The sequence below is a fragment of the Sprattus sprattus genome (genome assembly GCF_963457725.1).
Source record: "Sprattus sprattus genome assembly, chromosome: 5".
In the NCBI taxonomy this organism is placed as follows: Eukaryota; Metazoa; Chordata; class Actinopteri; order Clupeiformes; family Clupeidae; genus Sprattus; species Sprattus sprattus.
Window position 1 is genome coordinate 33242367 of NC_137924.1, and position 25154 is coordinate 33267520.

Here is a 25154-nt window from a genome sequence, read left to right on the forward strand (position 1 = left end):
TCTACTGGTCTGTCTCCTTTTCAGTGTGCTTACGGCTACCAGCCACCGCTGTTCCCTGACCTGGAGACGGAGGTCAGCGTCCCCTCTGCACAGAAGTTCATCCACCGTTGCCGGCGCATTTGGAAGGGAGCCCGGAATATGCTCCTGAGAAGCGCGGCCCAGTCTAAGAGGATGGCCGACCGACGACGGATTCCCGCTCCCACTTACCAGCCTGGTAATAAGGTCTGGTTGTCCACACGTGACCTCCCCCTGCGTGTGGAATCCCGTAAGTTGGCTCCCCGGTTTGTGGGACCATTCCCAGTGGCTAGTATTATTAACCCTGTTGCAGTGCGCCTCAAGCTCCCAAGGTCGATGAAGGTTCATCCCACTTTCCATGTGTCCCGGGTCAAGCCAGTTAAGGAGAGTCCTTTGGTTCCCCCCGCTAAACCTCCTCCCCCTCCCAGGATGATCGATGGTGGTCCTGTTTTCACAGTGAAACGTCTTCTGTCTGTTCGGCGTCGCGGCCGCGGACGGCAGTATCTGGTGGACTGGGAGGGTTACGGTCCTGAGGAGAGGTCATGGGTATCTACCAGTAACATCATGGACCCGTCCCTCATCCAGGATTATCATCGTCTCCACCCTGACCAACCTGGGACGTCAGGTGCCGTCCCTAGAGGGGGGGGTACTGTCAAGTCTCGCCCTGTTAGATAGTTTATGTTCCCCCAGTGTTGTCATTAGCTATGTTCTGTGTTGTGTTTGTTTACTCATCTCTCCTCTCGTTTCAGACACGTCACGCCCTACCCTTGTGTGTGCTCCGCTCTGTTGATTGTCTGTCTCGTCATGATTGTTGTCACCTGTCCAGTCATGATTGTTGTCACCTGTTCCTCATCACCTTGTGTGTATATAGTCTGTGTGTCCCTGTCTCTCGTTGCCAGTTCGTCTTAGTTTCTTTATGTCTCTAGAGTTCCAGCGTTTTTCAGTGTTCTTTGTTCTCTTGTTGCCGACCTTGGATTGCCTAACGGATTACGTCTCTGCCTTTCCCCTGTCCGGATACCCTGCCTCATCTTGGACTGACTACCCGTGTACCGAACTCTACCGTACGTTCAACGGATCACGCCTCTGCCTTTCCCCTGTCTGGATACTGTGCCTCAACATCGACTGCCTGCCTGTGTACCGACCCTGGACTGTTATAACTACGAACTCTGATTGTGTACTTGTTTATGGACTGCCGTTACGTGTACAAATATCAGTAAAGGAATTATATTGCACATACCTCTGTCTTGTCGTGCGTTTGGATCCACAGTCGCAACTGAAAGCATTACACAGAGAGCTTTCTAGCAACCAACAAGTTACAAGTAGGATAAACATATTAGCGAAATCTGCGTTGTCGACAGACCATCGTTTTGACTGGAGTTTTGATGTGCTTGTTAGCACCAAGTGGATTACCTCATCTACAATACATATGGGCTTGGACTCAAATCACTAGTAGGCCTACTTCACGATCTTCTATGGTTACCAGCAGATAAGGTAAATAATAATCGCCATATTTGCTTTAATGTTTTATAGAGTAAGAGGCTATGTGTAGGCTATTAGCTAATCAGAAATGTTGTAGATGCCAGAGTTGGCAACTATGGCTCAGATTTAGGTTGTTATCCATCAACATTCATTTTACAACTTACATTAGTTTCGTTGTCATTCGACTCGAAAATCTCTGGCTCAATTTGGCAAAGCACTACTGCTCTCTCCAGGGTAAACATACGTGTACCTCTCGGTGCTGTCATTTTGCCAATCTGGCTGGCTGAGGTAATCGAGTGATTAGAGAAGGCTACAAAGTGGAATACTAAGCAGTTTGTAGCGGGAAAAATTGAGAGTGAAATGTAACAAATTATACTGTATAATTACCAATGTCACAAATAGCTTAGCGGTAATATGAATAGCTTAAATGGGATGGCTACATTAGCCAGCTAGTTAGGAGAATCTCCGCTCTCTTTCTCTTATATCATCCTGTTCTGCAGCGAAGGCACATCACGTAATAACGTTATTATTTCTCAAAATAGTTAAATACAAATATATATATAGCTTTTAAGATAAAAATATGTCCAATAAGGCTTAAAGAATTAAATCAGGTGTGTAGATGAAGTTCAGCAACAGCATTTCTAGTGTTTATATCCATGATTGTATGCTGGTCGTCGCTGGCCGTCAACTGCCGTTACAGGAGAATACAGAGCTTCGCCTTAGTGGGTGACGTCACAATGGCTCAACCTTCCCCATGTTAGTCAATGAGAGAAAAAGGGGATGAAAAAGAGGGATAAAAAAGGAGTGGCAAAGAGTATCGCCACGAAAAGTCATAGCAGCTTGCACCGGATCGGGCCGGACGTTTTGGTGTTTGAATGGCGTCTCTAGCTCAATCGGGCGAGGAGTAGTTAGCTGCAAGAAAAACGTACGGAATAAATAAAGAAAACTTGACGATAACAATACTGTGCTTCCCTTCGGGCAAGCACACTAACTAGAAAATGCATTTCCTGAAGGAAATACCAGTGCATGAAATGCAAAAGTTTGGAAAGGAAGAAGAAAAGAAAGAAGAGTGGAAGAAGGAAAGAAGAAAGGAAAGAAGAGTGAAGAAAGGAGAGAAGAGAGGATGAAGGAAAGAAGAGTGGAAGAAGAAAAGAAAGAAGAGTGAAGAAAGGAAAGAAGAGTGAAAGAAGGAAATAGTAGTTGAAGGAGAGTGAAGAAAGGAAAGAAAAGTGGAAGAAGGAAAGAAGAGTGAAAGAGAAAAAGAGATTGAAAATATTGAAAAAAGGAGATAAAAATGGAGTGAAGAAGAGATATTGAGTGTGAGAGAAAGTAGACTGAGAGGGATAGAGAGAAAAAAAAGTAGAGAATGGAAGGTGTCTTAATGTTCCTAGTTACAGTTAAATTGAGAGGGACAGAGAAGAGGTTCCTTGGATTTGGCGCAGGTGTCAGTGAAGCACAGGTGCAAGCCAGTTTAAAGACCCTATTATGATGTCATAATGGCCTAATGTAAGTCAATGGGAAAATTTAGATTCGTTTTTATTTAATATCTTAAAAAATATAAAGTTTAGAAAAGTGAAAAATACATAGCATAAGTGTCCTTTACAAGACCTACGCGACAAAGTTTGAATGAAGTTTCTACGTTAAGCGGTTCGGGCTGAATTAATCGCAGAAAAAGGTGAGAAGAATAACTAGAAAATGCATTTCCTGAAGGAAATACCAGTGCATGAAATGCAAAAGTTTGGAAAGGAAGAAGAAAAGAAAGAAGAGTGGAAGAAGGAAAGAAGAAAGGAAAGAAGAGTGAAGAAAGGAGAGAAGAGAGGATGAAGGAAAGAAGAGTGGAAGAAGAAAAGAAAGAAGAGTGAAAGAAGGAAATAGTAGTTGAAGGAGAGTGAAGAAAGGAAAGAAAAGTGGAAGAAGGAAAGAAGAGTGAAAGAGAAAAAGAGATTGAAAATATTGAAAAAAGGAGATAAAAATGGAGTGAAGAAGAGAGATTGAGTGTGAGAGAAAGTAGACTGAGAGGGATAGAGAGAAAGATGGAGAGAGAAAAAAGTAGAGAATGGAAGGTGTCTTAATGTTCCTAGTTACAGTTAAATTGAGAGGGACAGAGAAGAGGTTCCTTGGATTTGGCGCAGGTGTCAGTGAAGCACAGGTGCAAGCCAGTTTAAAGACCCTATTATGATGTCATAATGGCCTAATGTAAGTCAATGGGAAAATTTAGATTCGTTTTTATTTAATATCTTAAAAAGTATAAAGTTTAGAAAAGTGAAAAATACATAGCATAAGTGTCCTTTACAAGACCTACGCGACAAAGTTTGAATGAAGTTTCTACGTTAAGCGGTTCGGGCTGAATTAATTGCAGAAAAAGGTGAGAAGAAGAAGAAGAAGCCTAGGAATAACAATACAGGGCATTTCATGCACTGTAATAAGAAGAAGAAGAAGCCTAGGAATAACAATACAGGGCATTTCATGCACTGTAATTAATGAAATAAAGGCCTTCTCATACAGGTATGTTTGCACCCCTTTTTTAAAAGATGTTCACAGAGCTTACCTGTTTTGATATACATGGACAGGGTGTTCCATAGCTTTGGTGCGTGATGCATGAACACAGCTTCCCCGCTTTGCTTGTGGAGTACTTTGGGCACAGTTTAAAGATCGACATTGGAGGATCTAAGGTGCCTTTGGTTGATAGGATATAAAGAGTTCAGATACGTATGAAGGTGCTATGCCATTTAGAGACATGGGTGATAAACCAGCATTAGAAGATCGCGGGTTTTTGAAAGCAAGTATTTGACAAGAGAGTTTGTAATATAACTTGATCCTAGCCCATTAGGGGCTTTGTTTATAAAACTAATTGTAAAGGTTTTTTGGAAGCCAGTGCAGAGCAGCTTAAACTGGACTAATGTGCTCTCTCCTCTTGGTTCTGGTGAATAGCTGAGCTGCAGAGTTTTGAAAGAGCTGAAGCCTCTCAGTTTTTTTTTTCGGGAGGCCAGTTAGAATTGCATTTCAATAATCAAGCCGGCTTGAAATAAAGGCATGTATCAGTTTTTCAGCCTCTTTTTGAGTATTTATACCATTGAGTCAGGTAGAATACAATAGGGGAGAGGGTGACCACACCCTTTGATAAGAGGAAGGGGAAGACTGGGGGGGTTCACCTATAAGGGGGGGGGGTTGATAACTGTTTTGCATCCAAATATTGCTGTTCAGTGCCTTATCATCTAGGTTGGGTTTCTTTAGTAAGGGTTTTACCACAGCTTTTTTGAAGGCATCTGGGAAGATGCCTGTTTGAGGAGATGTATTCATTATCTTCAGGACAGTGACTTGAAACACTGTTGAATACCCGCTTAAAAAATGCTGTTGGTACAGAGTCAATACATGAGGTGGACCGTGGAGGAGTTGCAGTAACAGTCTTACAAAGATCCACCAATGTGATGCAGGTGAAATTTTTAATGGTTGCATCTTTTTCACTGTGTTTTTGGAGGCCATCTGCATTCACATCAGAAATAATACTAAAGGGTTAGATAAACTATATCTCTGCAGAGTTTAATTGTCTATCTTATGTTATGCATTTTATGTATTCTATTTTTCATCTTAAATCTATATGCCGTCTATCCCTTTTTTATGTTCATTTTATTTGATGCACTCCATCCTAGTTTTTATGTTTTATGTTTATTTGATGCCAATTTTTATGGGGATCTCCGTGAAATTTCTTTGGGCACGTCATTTCTTAATGTTAAGCCGTTTGAGCGGCATTGTTTTGTATGAAAGGTTACAAATAAAAGTTTATATTATTATTACTGAATATACTTTTTGGGGAGACCAGTAAAAGGTGCTTTGCAGTAGTGTAACCTACTAGTGATGAAGGCAAGGATTAGTTTCCCAATATCTTGTTGTGTTAAAAAGGGGTTTGATGTCTACCTCTGTATCTAAGATGACACCTTGGTTTGTTATTTTTTATTTGACCTGGATTCCAAGATTACTAAGAACGGTGTCTCTCTTTGATTTTGGTCCAACCAAGAGTACCTCTGTTTTAGCTTTAAAAAATCATCACTCATCCACTACTAGTCAGTGGAGGCTGTAAGGGAGCAACAGCCATCTGGGTTTCTCTGCCAGTAATGTACTAGTTTAGAACATTATCAGAGAGACCCACTTCAGAGGGCGGTGAATTCAATTTGATATAGGTTTAATCAGATTAGAGTCCCTGGGAATCAACCCATGATCTTGGTGTTTCTATTACAAAGTCCTGTTACAAAAAGGCAAGTTTCACCACTTTGCAGCCATCTTGGCAATGCCACCAGTCAGCTATTTTGGACAAACAAGATCAGGCTCCTATTGAAGGGACAAGGATGTTGTTAGTTTAATAAATACATGTATATCCAATGATACAATATATCTCATTCCTAGTGGTAATTTTAGTGTTATTTGGAAAACGTGAGAAGTTTTAAACACTTCTCATGTGTATTCTGTTCCTGGCCTACATGAGGTGTGAGAGAGCCCTCAAACTTCCTCCTTGACCAGAGACGCAGTCCTTAGTTTTCCTCAGCCTCATGCATAGATCTTGAATCTTTGATCATGGCTGGATTTCTGACACCCCTGTATCTCTGTGAGCAAATGTAGTCCAGACCTGGAGACTCCCAGGAAGAGATAGGAGCCATTGGGTGACAACCCGACACTCCCCCCCTTGCTTGCCTCCTTAAAATATTATTGATGTATTTTAGTTTTGAACTGTATATATATATATATATATTTAAAAGTAAATAGTTCAAGGTTTCTGTGGATGTTCTTTTTATGTGTCTAGGACAAAAACTTGCAGAGCTTTAAAGGCATATTGACAACAAGGAAATAAATGCCTAATTATGTATGGAATAAATACAAGGAAAGGAGTGGGAAACAATCCTTATGATACAAATAATCTTATAATTTTTTTTTAATGTTAATCTCATTTCTCAGCTGTTTGGATGAGGAGTGTAGCAGCCCGACTCGTTCCCCAATCTCTGAGCTCACAGCAGACAGTGACTGTATAATTAGTGCCTGGCGTCAGGCCAGTAAGAGTTGTGCTGCATGACTCTGTAGAGGTGGTCTGTAGTTCAGTCTCTTCACTGTGGTAGGAGATCAGGAAACTGTGTGGAAACCCTCATAACCGGCCAAGATTCCAACTAAGATTAGCAGATAAAACATGTATTAGTGATGAACAAAATGTAATCTCAGATAACATTCTGTAATTTGTCTCTGCTGACTTATATTGAGCCACTGTTCATGACTTTTTACTTTGCACTTGGATCACTGTTGGGTCCGCCGTCAAAGGACACAGGCAGCCACTTGAATGTGGAGTGGGTCAATAAGTAGCTGCCCATGTCTTTGAGTGTGGACCTCCGTTTCCTCCTGATTATATACCATTCATGGAGGGTAATGTGCTGTCTGAGTCTGTGTGTACACGTGTGTATGCATTCACATGCTTCTGAAACTTAAGGAAAAGCACAGGCTTGTTTGGATTGTATGGAGGAGCATAATAGCTTGCTCTAATCTCTTACTATACTTCTGATCATTGAAAATATATAGGTATTTGAACTTAAAGAAATCAGATATGGAAATGGAATGGAATGGAAAAACTCCCAGCCAAGAGTCTCATACCTGTTCTGACGGTTTTAGAGATGGGCTTGCTCTGGCCTCCTTTTAGTACTTTGGAAACACTAATGGTGTATTCTGCCTCCCTTTCCAACCCAGTCCAACGATGTTGAAGAGATCTAGTGGAAATGGTGTTTAGACATCCTCCATCTCTGTGGAGGGCCAGTAGGAAGGAGGCCTGAACAACTCCCTCCGGTTTGCTCCACTTCACAAGCACTGTTGTGGGATCCACAGCCACAGTAAAACCCTCGGGTGGAGAAATATCTTAGAAAAACAAAATACTTCATTATTTAACTGAGGTATCTTTAGATTAAAACAATGTTTCAAAACAGCTGGTAGGTTTATTAGTTCTGAGTGTTAAATCACAATGACTTGAATGAGACATCTGGGTTTTGCATCACATATTAATTTAATTTCAACGACACCTTATCCTACTCAGAAAGCTATCTCTATACAGTATCTACTGTATGAATAAAGTAACAGAAACAAACCTGTGCGGACGGTTGCAGACACACATGAACTCTGTCTGCCATCATCACTGAGGGTGGCCACACTAAACAGGTACACCTCTCCTGGAGTGAGCTCCTGAACTTGTAGTATCAGGTCTGGCATTTCAAGATGCTCCTGTCTGCCATCACCCGACCATGTGACCCTGAATCTGTGGGGTCCAGCCTGCCCCTCAGGAGGTCCCCAGCTCAGACACACAGAGTCTGGCTTCACTGAGGGGAACTCAATGGGCCCAGGAGGAGGTACAACTGGGAATGAAGATCAGTGCAATGATCATGAACCTTTTATATACTTATACTCATGATATCGGTGTTGTGTTTACCCTGGTCTACTTTGGGTAGAGGACATCACAAAATATGTAGCCCATAAATCCCAGTTGAATGATTTAAAATCAGTAACATTTTAAATTGTTGCAGAAATAATAGATATAAAGTATACTTAAAAATTGCAATTTACCTGTCTCATTTTCCATCTCTAATTTATTCTTTTGCATATTTGATGTTTTCTTCTGCAGATGCTGAGTATAAGAAAAAGCATAAGATAATGTTAAACATAACATAGAGGGGTTTTGTGCTTCCATATACTGTACCTGCTCTCTCACACACCGGCAATATATTTCGAGTTTCCATCCTGCTGTGAAACAGTTTGGTAACCAACCAATATAACGAATGTTAAACATCGCAAAACTCTTACCTCTCTCTTTTTTTCTTTTCCCACACCAATTGTACTTACCTCTCAACCAAGTGTTGTGATTTCAGGTGTCGAGATGGCAACGAAGTTCTTAGATTTCCGGACTTCCTCTGGATAGAGTGATCAGTTTATACCAGTTTATATCAATTTGTTCGAGCATTAAAAAAAAGCGTGGAATTTGAAGGCGGGACCTTTTTCGATGACGCCGACCTGCACACTCGCTAGACTGTTCCATTGTTTGTTCTCTGAATGCTACAAATGCAGTAGAACCGATACTGTGCGTCTTTCCTCGGCCCAGATTGACACTGATGTGTCGCAGCCAACGGAAGATTTACCACAGCACATAACCTGAATAAATGACCTTCAGTAAGAAATATATTTAAAAAAGGGCTTAGCCTAACAGTGGTGATTTTTGTAGTTCTATTTAACTGACACTAGAATAAAGAACAGCTGAATTGTAAATATAATAATAACTAGAAAATGCATTTCCTGAAGGAAATACCAGTGCATGAAATGCAAAAGTTAAGAAAGGAAGAAGAAAAGAAAGAAGAGTGGAAGAAGGAAAGAAGAAAAGAAAGAAGAGTGAAGAAAGGAAAGAAGGAAAGAATAGTTGAAGAAGGAAAGAAGAAAAGAAAGAAGAGTGAATGAAGAAAGGAAAGAAAAGTGAAAGAAGGAAAGAAGAGTGGAAAAGGAAAGGAAAGAAGAGTGGAAGAAGGAAAGAAGAGTGAACAAGAGTGGCTCTGGATAAAGAGAAAAAGAGAGTGAAAATATTGAAAAAAGGAGATAAAAATGGAGTGAAGAAGAGAGATTGAGTGTGAGAGAAAGTAGACTGAGAGGGATAGAGAGAAAGATGGAGAGATGGAGAGAAAAAAAAGTAGAGAATGGAAGGTGTCTTAATGTTCCTAGTTACAGTTAAATTGAGAGGGACAGAGAAGAGGTTCCTTTGATTTGGCGCAGGTGTCAGTGAAGCACAGGTGCAAGCCAGTTTAAAGACCCTATTATGATGTCATAATGGCCCAATGTAAGTCAACGGGAACATTTTGATTCGTTTTTATTTAATATCTTAAAAAGTATAAAGTTTAGAAAAGTGAAAAATACATAGCATAAGTGTCCTTTACAAGACCTACGCGACAAAGTTTGAATGAAGTTTCTACGTTAAGCGGTTTGGGCTGAATTAATCGCAGAAAAAGGTAACAAGAAGAAGAAGAAGCCTAGGAATAACAATACAGGGCATTTCATGCACTGTAATAATAACTTTATTTATAAAGCACCTTTCATGTAAAAGAATGCAGCTCAAAGTGCTTTACAGCAAATACATTATGTGCACAAAGAAATTACATGCACATAAAAATAAACATAAAACATGAACATTTGAAATTGAACACATAAAATGTATAGCAAAAGAAAATAAAACTCTGCAGAGATATATTTAATCTAAAACCCTTAATAGCACAAGTAAGATAAAAGTAAGACACAAACAAAATATATAATTACATTGAATTAAACGTTTATATATATATATAGCTAGTTAAAGGCTAATGTGAAGAGGTACATTTTTTGTTTTCTTTTAAGGATGTTAAGAGAGCTGCATTTCTTTCCAAAATATTTTGTCATGTAAATACGTACTTGCAAATATCTACTGATGACTGTTGAGCTATTTTTTATTATATAAATAATAAAACCAGTGAAGCAGTTTTTTTATTCTATGTGAAAAATATATAACATTTATGACAAAATTTGTGTTTCGGGTGTGTCTGTCATTAGAGGGCACTGTTATTTGCAGTTTTACATAGTAATACTTTTTCAAAAGCACAGTAATGCCTGTATAGCAACTCAATCATCAAGGACTTGAAGTCATAAATGGCAGTTAACCTATATAGTTAACTTTCAGACCAAACTGAAGGTAAGCAGCACCTGCTCACTTGGGTTTGTGCGTCAAAGTGAGATGATCGACAAGGCTCAGGCAGGTGCACAGACATTTTGGGGGGCAGGTGCTCAAACCAAAAAAAGGGGCACCCATCGCCAAAATTATTTAGAAAATTACAAATAATTATAATAAATAAATATATAAAAAACACAGTAGGATATTTTCTCCATCATTTGTTTTACTAGTTGATGGCCTGATCCAAGATAAAAGGGAGCTGCTACCCTGAGCTGCTTGCTGCAGTTCCCTGTCCTTCTGCTTTTGGAGTCTCTCTTTTCTTGGCATTATGCTGCAAATTTTGTAAATGAGATCAATCAATCAATGTTGTGCATAATAATCAAGAGTGACACATATTCTATATAAAGCTGACAACACAGTACACACACATTGTTTTACTGTTTTCTTACAGAATTGAAGCATAAGCAGCATTACACTAATAATATGCCACAATATACCTCACCAGACATGTTGCTCAACTTAAGACCTACTTTTCATTTCAACAACTACGATTTAAAAAAAACTAGTGAACTTGTCTAATTTGTAGAACATTAAAACTACCCTTTAAATGATCTGCCTGTCTGTCTGTCTGTCTGTCTGTCTGCCTACCTGTATCTCTCTCCCACTCTTCATTAAACATGACAAACGTCAGTAAACAGCTGGACAAGGATTTGAAATCACGTTTTTGTTTGTTTATTTTTTATGGAAACGTCGGACCAGTTGCAACGTAATGTTTTCAGTGGCGCTAATGTTGTGGTTAATTTATCACCAAACAACGTTGGGGGATTGCAAAAATACCGTCATTACCTGTTTGTCTGATGCTGCGGGTCAGAGAAGAAGTTTTGGCCTTGCACTCAACACTGCATGAGCACTAGGAGGAGGAGGGAGGGGCGAGGCTGGGGCTTGTAAGTGCCGCGGAGCATGCCGTGGCGAAATTTTCACAAGAACTCAAATAAATGCTCTGTCAGATATCAAAACACATTCTAGGGGAATTGATGACAGAGAGAGTAATTTTGATTCTAAAATATTGATGAATGAAGACAAATTTGGGCTCCAGCAGAAGGGGCACTTTCAGGGCAAAAGGGCAGGTGCTTGAGCACCACTAGGGGTCTATCTGTGCACATGCCTGACAAGGCTATTTATCAACAAGGCTGTTTATCAACAAGGCTATTTATCAACAAGGTTGTTTATCAACAAGGCTGTTTATTGTGTTGGAAATCTGATAATATCCAGTCAAATGAAATCAGTCTTATAATAAGAGTAAGTAAGTATAACGTTTATTCTTCTTCTGCAGAAGGATCAGTAACAGAAAGAGTGAACAGCAAGCAGTCTGTGAGAATCGGAGGAATTCTCTCACAGGCAGTTTCTATGTAACAGAGTTACAGAGATGAGAAGAACAGGGAGTATCACTGTTCCAGCACACTATATTCTCAAGGACAGAACAAACAATCACCCCTGTTCTCCTCAACTTCACATGTTTTACACGATAACACTTGCAATTCGTATAATTTGTAATATATTATCAACAAGGCTGTTTATCAACAGAGTTCATGAGTTCATCAGAGTTCATGATCACGGTTTAAGAAGGCTTTAGTCCTCACCTTTTAATGTTTAAATGACCAATAATCCCTAATCTACTGTATGTGTCCAGAGTTCTCACTAAGTCCCTGATGTATGTTCCTCCTGTTTATTTGTCCAGAGTTCTCACTGAGGTTTAGTGGCCGACCTCTCATAAGAAGCTTATAAATGGTCTTTCATTGTCCTTATGAATGCTGAGTTGAGGTGGCTTGTCAGTATTGTGACAGCCTTAGCTCAGAATAATTCTTAAAACAGGACTCAAGTCAAATGCCCTGCTTTTGCCTCTTTTTCAGTGTGCGTGATTCATTAAAGTTTTTCTCCATTGCTTTGGATCATTTCAGGAAACAGAAATGACATTCTCAAAAATTTGGCATTTGGCAAAATAGCCTATATGGTTCAGCACAACATAGATCACCTTCAAAAGGTCATATCTCACCCAAAACAGTTTACCCAAGCTTCAAAACCAAATCATTTTCTCATATGAATAGTCGTTGCCCCAAAAATGAAAGGTTCCTTCTTGATTGCTGTGGCTCATCTCTCGAAAAAAAAAAGCACATTCTCAGGGCTTTAAATACATTTGCCAAAATGACCTAGATAGTTTAGCAAAACACTATGGTACACCTGCAAAAGGTCATATCTCTCCCAAAACAGACAACTCATCAGTCAAAACGAATTCCTTTTCTCATACAAATAGTCAGTGCCCCCAAAATGAAAAGTCCCTTTGGCATTGTTTAAACTCTGCAGGTCAAAACGTTTAGATGTTTTGTCAGTATGGCAGTGGACCATAGAAATATCCCTCAAGTGCACATTTCAATCTTGGCTCAGTCTTTTGACACTGAGGGCCTGATTTACTAATATGCGAGCGCTTCTTAATCTGCGTTCGCAAATTAACGCACGGTGTTTTTGCGCATTTTACTTGGTATTTATCAAGCCAGATCTGCGCTGGGCAAACTGTGCTTACTCCGCCCTTTAAAGAGCCTGATTTACTAAGATTGATTTGCGAACGCATCTTTGCCAGGCGCACATTAACGCACGGTGATTCCCCGCATTTTCCGTGATATTTATCAAGCCAGATACGCGCTGGGCAATCATTATTTAGCGCACCGTTAAAAGACTGGAGAACTTGCCAGCAAGTTACTGCCACCATGGAGATTCGAGGAAGAAAAAATTAAGGTTCAGCGAATAGATAGCGAATAGATAGCGAGATAGATATATTGGTTCACGTTCGCTCAATCACTGAACCTGATTCAATGGGTTATATTGTTGTTTTGCCCGCCATCATCTACAGCGAGATGTTTAAAAAAAACACGATTATAAATAATATGCTATTGGTGGCATTAATGCATAAACTGTCTATTATAACAATATATATGTGTACATGGCGAGATTAATACGTTCTACAAGGGACATGGGTTCACTACAATATATCCCCACTGAAACAAATACATTTACCAAGTAGACAGGCCTCTCCAAAATCACCGTTGCTCAATCATGGATAAATGGCACTATTCCGAAAGATAAAGCTGTCATGGACAGACCACTTCCACGTAAGTAATGGTCATGTTGGCATCACATATGACCTGGACATTCATTGAATATGTGTGCTTTCTGTTTCGGTAAACGTGTTCGCGGATTGAAGGTGGGACTGTTTGCAAGTGGGTGCGATCAATTTCTCCAATTACGTTCGGAAAGTTTAATTTCATATATGTGAATATATGAATTATACGAGTTGAAACAAATATTTCTGTTCGCTGTCTCTGTCTATGTCTTTGCCTTGCTGCTGCCATATCAACGTTTTCAGACTCAGTGGAAATGCGTTTGGTTAAGACGTGCTTTTATGAGGCGGAGAATTAGCCTGCAAATCAGAGATGTGCGCTCGCCGGGCAGTTTAGTAAATACCACGCAGTTCATCATTAGGCGCACTCCTCCCATTAAATAGCGCTACACGCCTACGTTACCACCCACGTTTCCGAACCATCCCACCTGTTTGCAGGTACACACCCTCAAAGCGTTAATATGCGCTGCGCCAGCTTAGTAAATACCGTTTTTCGTTACGACCGCTATTTTACGCCAGAAAATGGGCGCAATCCTGTTAGTAAATCAGGCCCTCTGAATGTTTACTGCAGTAGATGTTTTCTTTCCAGAATACTTTGTGTATCAAACAGAAAAAATAATAATTTAAGCGTAGCCTACAAGGTAGTACTCATACTGCACTCATACTGCCATGGAAATTGTTACAGTTATTGCCATGCATCGACATCGTGGTTAAAGTAACATAAGAAAATGTGTATAGCACAATATACTGTCATACAATAAGCACATCAAAACTAAAATTATGTATAGCCTACACTAACAACACAACCTGGAGCTTCTGGGTATTGTATGGGCCAAGACTGGTAATGTGGGTGACTACACCATTCTCTAAAATGGCATCACACATGGTGATGTTGCCCCCGCGCTGGCCTGGGAAATCCACCGTTGCTCCTATTTTGACAGTGGAGTGAACTATTTTGCAGGTGATGATGTACACAAGGAAATTATGCCAACATGTTTTGCAGAGAACAGCGACTTGACTGAGAAACAACAGTCAGTTTTGACCAGCAAGATATATTCAATTGGTAATTGGGCTTACGGAAGGCAATTGAACCTAACCATTTTCAAAGATGTACTACATCATTTGAAATGTGTGCAAACTGTAGGCAATTGTACTTGTCATTTACAAGGTGTGCAAATACAATTGCAATGTGATTAAAGGAATGAGAAATTCCAATCTGTTGTGAACAAGTGCCCAGTGGTTTGAAGGTTTGCACGTGTTGTTTTCGAGAATGTCATTTCTGCTTCGTGAAATTACCCAAAGCAATGGAGAAAAACTGTAAAATACACAGGCTTGGGGAGTAATGGACTACATGGAACTGTACACATGTACTGTGTGTATGGTCTTATTTATATATACGTATTTTGTATGTGTGTGTGGTTTGTCTGTTTGTGTGGACGGCATCAGCTAAAACTGTGTGGCCCCAGGCAAGCGCTTCATGGCCATGGACAACCTGTCCGGGGGGCCATCGCCGCCCTTGCTCTCGTCTTCGCCATTCACAGGTGTGCTTCGTAACGCAAACTGTGTTGCACTGTACGTCAGGCTATTTGAGAATGTTTGAGATTCAAGTGTGTGGACTGTGTTGCACACTGTACGTCAGGCTATATGAGACTGTTTGATATTCAAGTGTGTGTACTGTGTTACACTGCCCCCTGGTGGTGTGTAGGTGACAGGGTTCATAAGGGAGCAGTGCCGGGAGAACTTCCAGGTGATCGTCATCTCACTCAAGGAGGAGTTCTACTCCAAAGCAGACGTACTGCTGGGCAGGCACGTGCACAGACATTTTGGGGGGCAGGTGCTAAAAAAAAAAAGGGCACCCATCACCAAAATTTTTAATGAAATTAAATCTCTCTCGCTCTCTGGCTTCCACTCCCTTAACGTCTGATACATCAAATGATGTCTTGGGTGCATTTTTTCTGTAATTGGTCCACCTCACCATGCTTGTGCATCAAATCTGAACTTGGGGAATACTCCAGCCACCCATTTTTAGAAAACCAATGCTTTTGGAATGACCGCCCTTCATAATTTTTTGGGAGGAAAAATTCTGGTTGTCGTTGTAAAACAGGCAAAACGAAGAGATACATAAATATCACGTTAAACAATGAGGGACAAGGATAGCATGACCCCGAGAGCTAGCATAGTTTACCTGCTATTTTCTAGCTGTGAATTCTCATGACATTTATAAAACAAACATTCAACATACTCTCGAAATTGTTTAAACGGCATTTATACAACACAAAATATGCACTTTCAGACAAATAATGTCATTAAACCTGACAAACGTCAGTAAACAGCTGGACAATGCTTTGAAATCAAGTTAGTTGTCTGTTTATTTTTTTAAGGAAACGTCGGACCAGTCCGGTTTTCAGACGTATTGTTTTCAGCGGCACTAATGTTGTTAATTTATACAACGTCGGGGGATTGCACAAACACCGTCATTACCTGTTTGTCTGATGCAGGTCAGTGAAGAAGTAGGCTGAACCTGTTGGCCTGCCGCTCAACATTGATGTGGGGGATGAGGAGAGAGGGGCGCGGAGGGGGCTTGTGAGCACCGCAGATCATAGGCAAAGAATACTTATTCTATGTCTATGCCGCGGAGCATGTCGGGGCGAAATTCTCACAAGAACTCCAAATAAATGCCCCCTCAGGTATCAAAACACATTTGGGGAAATTGATGACGAGAGACTAATTTATATTCTAGAAATATTGATGATTGAAAAAAAAATTGGTCTCCAGAAAAAAAGGGCACTTTTACTCAACCAGGGCACAAGGGCTGGTGCTTGAGCACCAGTTGGGGTCTATCTGTGCACGTGCCTGCTGCTGGGTGTGTACTCTGAGGTAAGACACACACACACACACACACACTCACACACACACACTCACACACACACACACAGACACACACACAAACACACACACACACACACACACACACAAACACAAGGACATACATGAAAAAACTCAGAAATGTGCATCTCTCTCATGAACACACAAACACACACAAATGGCTTACAAGTTTTTGTAGTTGCAATACACATACTGTACATAAGCTTGAGAGCAGGGACGTGCAGTCATAGGAGGCACGGGTATGGAGGACCAAACCTGCCATATTTACAAATGAATGAATAAATAAATAAATGTCCACATCCATGCATTTAGACAGAAATAAATGGATAAATGTATTAAGTAATGCACAATTGTCAATCAATAGTTACTTATAATTTACATTTACGTATGTATTTATTTATTCATTCATATATTTATTCATACATTCATTAATTTATTTATTCATTTATTTATTTATTTATTTATTTATTTATTTATTTATTTATTTATTTATTCATTCATTCGTTGTTCCCAATATGATAATGAGAGGAGGCCAGTAGGCGTGGAAACTGACGTGGAAACTGACGTTCAGACCTTTTGCAATCAATCCAGAGCCTTGATAATACTGATTTAATGGCTTTGTATCAGATCGCCATGTTATTGCTCTCAGGTTGTGCTTATGCATACCATGGGATACTCAGGAGTAGGCTTCCCATTCAAAAAATTCTACAAAGATTTAAATATAAAAAGTTATTAATGGCCTTTTGGGACGTTTTGTTCAACATTGAACAAATAGGTGGCGTTTGCTATCGCTAGTAGCTAGGAGGATAGCTCAGACTGCAATTTTTCAAACAGTAACATTAGCATTTTGACGGTAACATTAACATTTTGATTTTAACATTAACACATTTGTTGGAGAGACTAGTTATGTACTTCTGATGGTAATAATACTAGTTGCCATGAACCACAACTGTTAGGGGATGTTCTCTCAACAAGATAGTTAGTCATCATAACTAGCGATAGATAGCTAGCTAACTGCAAGCAGCTTAATTTATTTTGGAGCAGACATATGAGTATTTTGCGATATATTGAGTTGGGAGTGGTGTCTCCCACACTGTTTAATCCACAACTGGCAACTTTCCTCATATGTTTTGGGCTTTGGAAATGCGAACAAAAACGACGTGTCCCTCTAATCTCTCAGGGTACCTTGTGTAAGATCTACAAGTCCCGTAGGCACTCTGGGGACGGCCCAGTGTTCCGAAAGGCCAATATTCCGAAATGTCAATATTGCGGGGGAAAAAAGTCCCCCGGGCATACTTTAGAACTAGTTTAAGTGGCACAAAACACACACATGTTTTAATTTGCGCAGCAGAGACGCCCATCGGGCTATCACGCAGATCACTTTTCCTAGGCAATATTTGTAGCCTGACGATGTCATACTCATAATTCTAGTCAGACCAAAAATTTTGTGGGCGGAGTTCAGGCTGGTATCCAGGCTACAATATTTGTTAACTTAGCCTACTATGGTTTTGAATATGGGGTACCTTTCCTGTGAAGGAAATCACCGTTATTGTAAACAAAGCACCTAGTGGGGCCGGCAAAGTGCTCAGTATCGTGCCAAATGCTCAAAATGATCGTATTTGGAGGATCATTATTGTGCACCTGGCAACACTGAGAGGGCTGTCGATGACCTATGACAGTTCTCTCTAGTCAGAGCTCGCGCAAGAGGTTGGAACATAAGGGAGATACCCTTTCCAAAACTTGTAAGGGTTTAAAAACGAGTTTGTGAAAGACCCAGAAACACAAATATCCGATGACGCAAAATCCCGTACAATTTTGGAATCCCAAAAATGTTTAGGTCTCGGAATGTCCGGGTAAAAGAGGACGTTTGGTCACCCTAAAGCACAACCTGAGAGCAATAACATGGCGATCTGATACAAAGCCATAGCATTAAATCAGTATCATCAAGGCTCTGGATTGATTGCAAAAGGTCTGAACGTCAGTTTCCACGTCAGTTTCCACGCCTACTGGCCTCCTCTCATTATCATATTGGGAACAACGAATGAATGAATAAATAAATGAATGAATAAATGAATGAATAAATGAATGAATAAATAAATGAATGAATGAATAAATATATGAATGAATAAATAAATACATACGTAAATGTAAATTATAAGTAACTATTGATTGACAATTGTGCATTAATTAATACATTTATCCATTTATTTCTGTCTAAATGCATGGATGTGGACATTTATTTATTTATTCATTCATTTGTAAATATGGCAGGTTTGGTCCTCCATACACGGGAGGCAGAGCCTCACCTGTCATTTTGAAAAGTAAAAAAAAAAAAATAATAATAATAATATATATTTATGTATTATAAAATAAATATTCATATTTCTCTAGTTATCTGTGTTACGAGTGTCATTTCTGCATGATTCCGATCATTTCGAGCATTTTTATTATCAAAATCGCTGAATTTGTTTCCGGTTCCCAGTGACAGTGATCAGCCAATGAACATGCACGTGCCGTCAAGGGAGGCAGATGCATTGCTGTCTATGGGCAGCTGAGCCAGTGCCGCACTAAAGATTGCGCAATCACTCCAAACTGGGTTTAACGCATGCATGCGCAAGCGTAGAACCTTTGAGTTGAGTTGAGTTGAAACGCATTGAAAAATATTGTTTAGTGAGGCAAACAGTACCACTGCTTCAAGAAGGGAGGCGAGCGAGAGCGCAATTGTCGAGTATATTTTGGTTCTAAAAGTCGGTCTTCTTCTACACTTGCTTGTATTGCTAAGCTGAAGCAGTTCAAAACTGGACTTGCAGTCCAAACGTGAAATGATTAATAATGGGAGACTAATGGCGGAGCTAAAATGTTTGCTTCAAACGACGGGACAGAAGGTATTGACATTTGCAGTGGAGTGTTTCAAGTTTCCCAACGGGACATATTCATGAAAAGGACAACGGATTTCTACTGAACTGTACACAACATAGTGGATTACTTTGGTTTCACCTCAAATTGACTGATAGGTGAAAAATCACCCTAGTTAGGTCAGGACTCCGGAGCTGCATGAAAGCACATTCATTAGACAGACAAACAACAACAATTACAATTGGGCTCCCCTCCCAGCCGAGGCTGACAGTGAAGCAATGATAAACCCTTCGCACAAGGTTTATAAAGTCAGAAGTTTAGCTTTCAGCAGGGATGATCACGTGGTGGATTTCTCACGTCCGAAGCTCCCTGTCTTGCAAGGATGGCAGCTTTGCACAAGGTCGGAAGACGCACAGTTCCTTTCTTATCTCCTCTGGTCTAAACATGCTCTTGTTCATATGCAGACTTAGTGGCACCTAATATTCTAGTTACACACACAGAGAGAAAAGCAATGCTCCTGCTTTCATAAGCACATGATTCATACAAGGAATATATTAAAACAAGGCACTTGATTATTATATTCTTAAATCATTAACAGTGTTTGGATATAATCTCTATCATTGACGGTTAAGAGCTCCAACGAAATGCGCCAACTTTAAATTATACCGGTCAGTAGAACATTTTGGTATTGTGTGCTATATTTTGGTTCTAAAAGTCGGTCTTCTTCTACACTTGCTTGTATTGCTAAGCTGAAGCAGTTCAAAACTGGACTTGCAGTCCAAACGTGAAATGATTAATAATGGGAGACTAATGGCGGAGCTAAAATGTTTGCTTCAAACGACGGGACAGAAGGTATTGACATTTGCAGTGGAGTGTTTCAAGTTTCCCAACGGGACATATTCATGAAAAGGACAACGGATTTCTACTGAACTGTACACAACAGAGTGGATTACTTTGGTTTCACCTCAAATTGACGGTTAAGAGCTCCAACGAAATGCACCAACTTTAAATTATACCGGTCAGTAGAACATTTGGGTATTGTGTGCTATGTCTGCGGTGTTTAACTGTTTGCTTGTTAATACGTTGTGTAAATAAATATGTAATTGTTTTTTTTCTAAACTGCGAATTCAAGTGTCCGAGTTGTGTAAAAGGTAATTTAAATTAGCATCCCACCAACATAGTTATATTTTCCCTAGACAAAATGAAATGAGCCATATCATTGGTGGGAGGGCTACATACGCTACCTTGTAACTATTAATATCTTATATCTTAATAACTATTGAGCCGCATAACTACAATAAAAAAAACGATCGTTTAAAACTAATAGTATTAGAACAATAAAACATAAAGTTTTTTCAGTTCTGGTGAGATGACAATTTTTAAACCATAAGCATATATACATGTATGATGTATACATTTCTATTTTTTTAAACAACTAGCAATCGGAATGACGTAATCACTTCCGGTTTCTGTGCCGCACCAGCTGCGAACCTCACGGCACGTCACTGCTTGAAGGCGGCTGCATGCTACAGCGTTGGGGGTTAACGGTTGCGCAAAATTTACTCGGTGCAGTTCATGCTCCCAAAGGTTGCGCGTGTTGTCATGAGCCTGCCATTTGCCTGGCAGATAGAAAGCTGTTTAGAAAGCTGTTTCCCTAACAGAAAGTCTGAAGCTTGAAGTTCTTTTCAAACCTTTGCTTGGGTAGCACTGTTAAACTGAGCAGACATGCAGACTACATTTGAGTAATCTCATCACGTAACATTCGTTTTCTAAAAACAATCACATAGTATTGCATGTTTAACTGTGGTAGAAAATACGTTAGCTTAATGCTAACGTATATGGAAAATCCTATAGACACCGCGCTAGGTATTAGCATCAAGTAATTCACGTTAATGTTTTTGTATGAGCCTGACATTTGCTCTGCAGATAGATAACAGGTTCCCTAACAGAAAGTCTGAAGCTTGAAGTTCTTTTCAAACCTTTGCTTGGGTAGCACTGTTAAACTGAGCAGACATGCAGACTACATTTGAGTAATCTCATCTCGTAACATTCGTTTTCTAAAAACAATCACATAGTATTGCATGTTTTACTGTGGTAGAAAATACGTTAGCTTAATGCTAACGTATATGGAAAATCCTATAGACACCGCGCTAGGTATTAGCATCAAGTAATTCACGTTAATGTTTTTGTATGAGCCTGACATTTGCTCTGCAGATAGATAACAGGTTCCCTAACAGAAAGTCTGAAGCTTGAAGTTATTTTCAAACCTTTACTTGGGAAGCACTGTAAAACTGAGTAGACATGCAGAATATTTTAGTAACCTCATCTCGTATCATTCGTTGATAGAATGCAGGCTGCGAGGCTCGCGTAAGGGCTTACGTAAAAAATGACGCAAGTCTAGAAAAAGGGGCCGACGCACGCAAGACGTAAGAAGTCGCGCAAGGGTCGCGCAAGGGGCTTGCGCGGCCTCTTGCGCTTGCGCTTACGCTTACGTAAGGAAGCATGAATCAGCCTTTAGAGACAAACTCAGACGGCTACCGTACCCACACGCAAACACAGGGGCGGATTTAGAGGCGGGGCCAGGGGGGCCGAGGCCCCTCCTCTAATTTGATTGGCCCCTGATTGGCCCCTGTTCTGCCAATCACCTGGCGAGAAAACCAAGCGGAGAATTAAATTATCACTGCTGCAGTTCCACCCCATAAACTGTTGGTGGCAGTGCGCCGGTTGCGTCAATACAAGTGAATAGAAGAAGAAGCTCAAATGGTGCACTTGTACCCAGCGGGAAATCTACTGTATGGAGATATTTCTGCTTAGTAGACTATGCAGATTCTGATTAGGCTGTTGGATATGTCCAATGTAAGAAGTGTGATGTTTTAATGAAATATGACTCATGCAACTCTCGTTCACCACAACAACATGGATTAAACCTCGATGGTTTGATGTAGATAGTTTCAGAACGACCGTCAGCTTGCAAAAAGATCTTCAATGGTAAGACCTATCTGTTGTGCCTCCGCTGGGGTATCATAAAACGTGAGTTTTATTAAAGCATAGCGTGTGTAATGTGTAGCTATTTCATTCCGTTTGTTAACCTTTCCTGCTGTCTGTCTCAGAACGTAGTTGGAGATTGCAGGGGAGTAAAATGCTCCACGGCCGAAGTAGATTAGCCTACATGTTTTTTACTTCGGGGTTAATTCTCTGTCCTTTACGTCTGCTGCTGGTTAGTAAATACAGACAGCAGGAAAGGTTAACAAACGGAATGAAATAGCTACACATTACACACGCTATGTTTTAATAAAACTCACGTACTGGTTAACACTGTTACAGCACATAAATGTTTGTCGCTACTGTCCAAACTATGCATCACCGCTGTCACTTCCCGTACGTGCACTTCTTAAAGGAGCCGCATCATTTTACTAAACGTTCTTGCAATGTGAATCATTTAATTTTAATATGCTTATTTGCCTTATTGTGCACGCTTGTGCGTTTAACAACACTTGTTTGTGTGAGAGAGCATTTAGCCAACAGAAAAATTCGTCCCGATCCATGCTCGTGTGTGTGTGTGTGTGTGTGTGTGTGTGTGTGAGAGAGAGAGAGAGAATATGTTGTTGTATATAGGCCTACAGTTAAAAGCTGTTGCTATCTTTTATGTTTTGTGTGTTTTATGTGCCCTTTATGCACACTGAATTAAAACATATATATATATATATATATTACAATTACTAATTCATGATTTTTTATTTCAGTTTCAAAAGGGATACTGAGTTATTCATTGTTGCTTTTGGATAGTTGACTAGAAGTAGATGTTCTTTACTGTCAGTATGTGTGTATTGCCTTGTCGCAAATTGATGTTTATTTAAGCAGCGTCATCACTGGATATCAGATGGTGATGACACTGTTGGCCCCTGAAGGTTACATTTGGCCCCATTGTGGCCCCTGCTTCAGAAAAATCCTAGAACCGCCACTGCGCAAACACCCAGTTCCGACTTTAATATGTATTTTTTCTCTCCGTCCTTCTATGCTTGACGTTTGTTCTTCCTCTCCCACCCCAGTCTGGGGACACCATCTCCAGTCATGTGCTCTCCATAGACCTCACCCCTTACCCCCTGACTGAGGACACCCTCTCACAGAGAGACAAGGAGATGTAGACATGCAGACACACAAGGACATATAGACATGCAGACACACAAGGAGATGTAGACATGCAGACACACAAGGAGATGTAGACATGCAGACACACAAGGAGATGTAGACATGCAGACACAAGGAGATGTAGACATGCAGACACACAAGGAGATGTAGACATGCAGACACACAAGGAGATGTAGACATGCAGACACACAAGGAGATGAGGAAGAGATGTGAGCGATACAAGAGATGAGACAGATGTTATGGTTTGACTTTGAAGCTTTGTGGAGGAGTTTTCGTTGACTGAGTTTGTCTGTTTGCGCTGTTTTTTATCAAAGCGGTTTTTATTCAGCTTACACTAGATTACTTCCTAACTGTCAGATTTAGTACATTTTTACAGATTTTCAACTGACTCTTCAAGATGCTAAACTGCCCAAAATCTCGACTTTGACAAAGATGTTTATAGGTGGTAATGTTGCAACGTTATCTATTTCAATTGTTATATGTAGTTTTTATGGTCGACTGTAAAAATCAGTTATCAATAAATTATTGTGGCTTTGCAAACTTGTCAGTCGTTGGCGTTACAGACATGTTGTTTCACTGTTCAATGTCTACGTGGTCATCATGGATCAAGCAGAAGTGTTCCCTCCCAATGAGGGTTTTCAAAGTGACCTTGGTGTGGAGGACACCACAGGTCAAGGACGTTGGTGTTCAGGTATAGTTTCCCCTGGCAACAAAGAAGCTCCTGTCTTGTAAGTATGATCTGAGCCGCTTGACTACTGTACCTGAAAACCCAACCCAATGTCCCAGTCAGTGTAGTTAGGTTTATGATCAACCGTGTCAAAGACTGCACTAAGGTCAAATAACACTGGGACTGATATCGGTTTAAAGGTGTTTATTTATACAATTATGCAGAGTTCATTTTGATTGGCAAGAATTAACATTTGAAATGTTGATCATTATTCTGCCACACCTTGATGATGCAGATTTTGTACAAAGGCGTATCTGTAAGTTACCAGACCTCAATTCCCATCTCCTGATCTTAGGGCGAGACTATCATTGTGTTATTGTCAGGCTGGAGGCAGGGATGAACCTGGACTGCTGGAATGCTAACACACTGTGTATGACACTGAGCAATGGAGGACCCAAGTGTAGATATTAGGGTGAAAAAAATGTCCTTTAATCAATTTGGAAATACAGGGTTGGTGGTCTTCCTGCTGGGCATTTCTGCCTGACGCACCTCCTCCGGTGCCATTGGAACTCAGGTGTACCTGAACATCATTTTGGGCCTACTTGGGTCATCAGCTGGGGACCACCGGTCATTGATGTTTCGCTCCTTTAACCCCAGGACATCGACCGGTGGCGGAGCGATGGCTGGGAATTCTCCCTGCCAACCCCTCTGATGCCCTAGGTGTTACTCGGCCCCCAGCTCCTATACTTCCTCCGCAGCCACAGCCAGAAGCTGCCCTTCTCGGCCTCCTCCGCCAGCTCCTTTGTTGCTCTTCGATGGCCAGCTCCTGTGCACCCCAGGTCTCGGAGCAGGCGAGAGGTTGAAGAGCCAACAAAGCCCCTACACCCCACCTCTACAGGGCATATAGTGGCTTTCCAGCCAGCCTCCCTGCACTCAGCTGCCAGGTCCGAGTACTTCGCCCGTTTCCTCTCATATGCAGCTTCCAGTCCCCCCTCCCATGGAACAGTGAGCTCCACCAAGAGGACCGTTTTGATGGCCACGGACCATAGCACCATGTCTGGCCGTAGCGATGTTTCAGTGATCTCCCTGGGGAACTGCAGCTGCTTTCCGAGGTCGACTTTCATACTCCACTCGCCGCCGGTGCGAGGAGCCTTCCCGTGTTTGATGGGCGGGGGCTTTGATGTTCTCGCCAGCCCTTGCAAACTGGATGGTGTGCCTTGCTGGGGCAG

At 40.8% G+C, this 25154-nt stretch overlaps 1 protein-coding gene across 1 annotated transcript in view; it reads left to right on the plus strand.

The window, feature by feature from the left end:
• The window catches only part of smc1b (structural maintenance of chromosomes 1B), a gene marked incomplete at both ends in the record, with an annotated part of 90963 nt that extends 67709 nt beyond the window's left edge, over nucleotides 1-23254 (plus strand). Inside the window, one exon of the mRNA XM_080839780.1 lies at nucleotides 23159-23254. Coding sequence (XP_080695906.1) covers nucleotides 23159-23254 — 96 coding nt within the window. The remainder of the gene's footprint in view (nucleotides 1-23158) is intronic.
• Between the last annotated feature and the right edge of the window lie 1900 nt (nucleotides 23255-25154).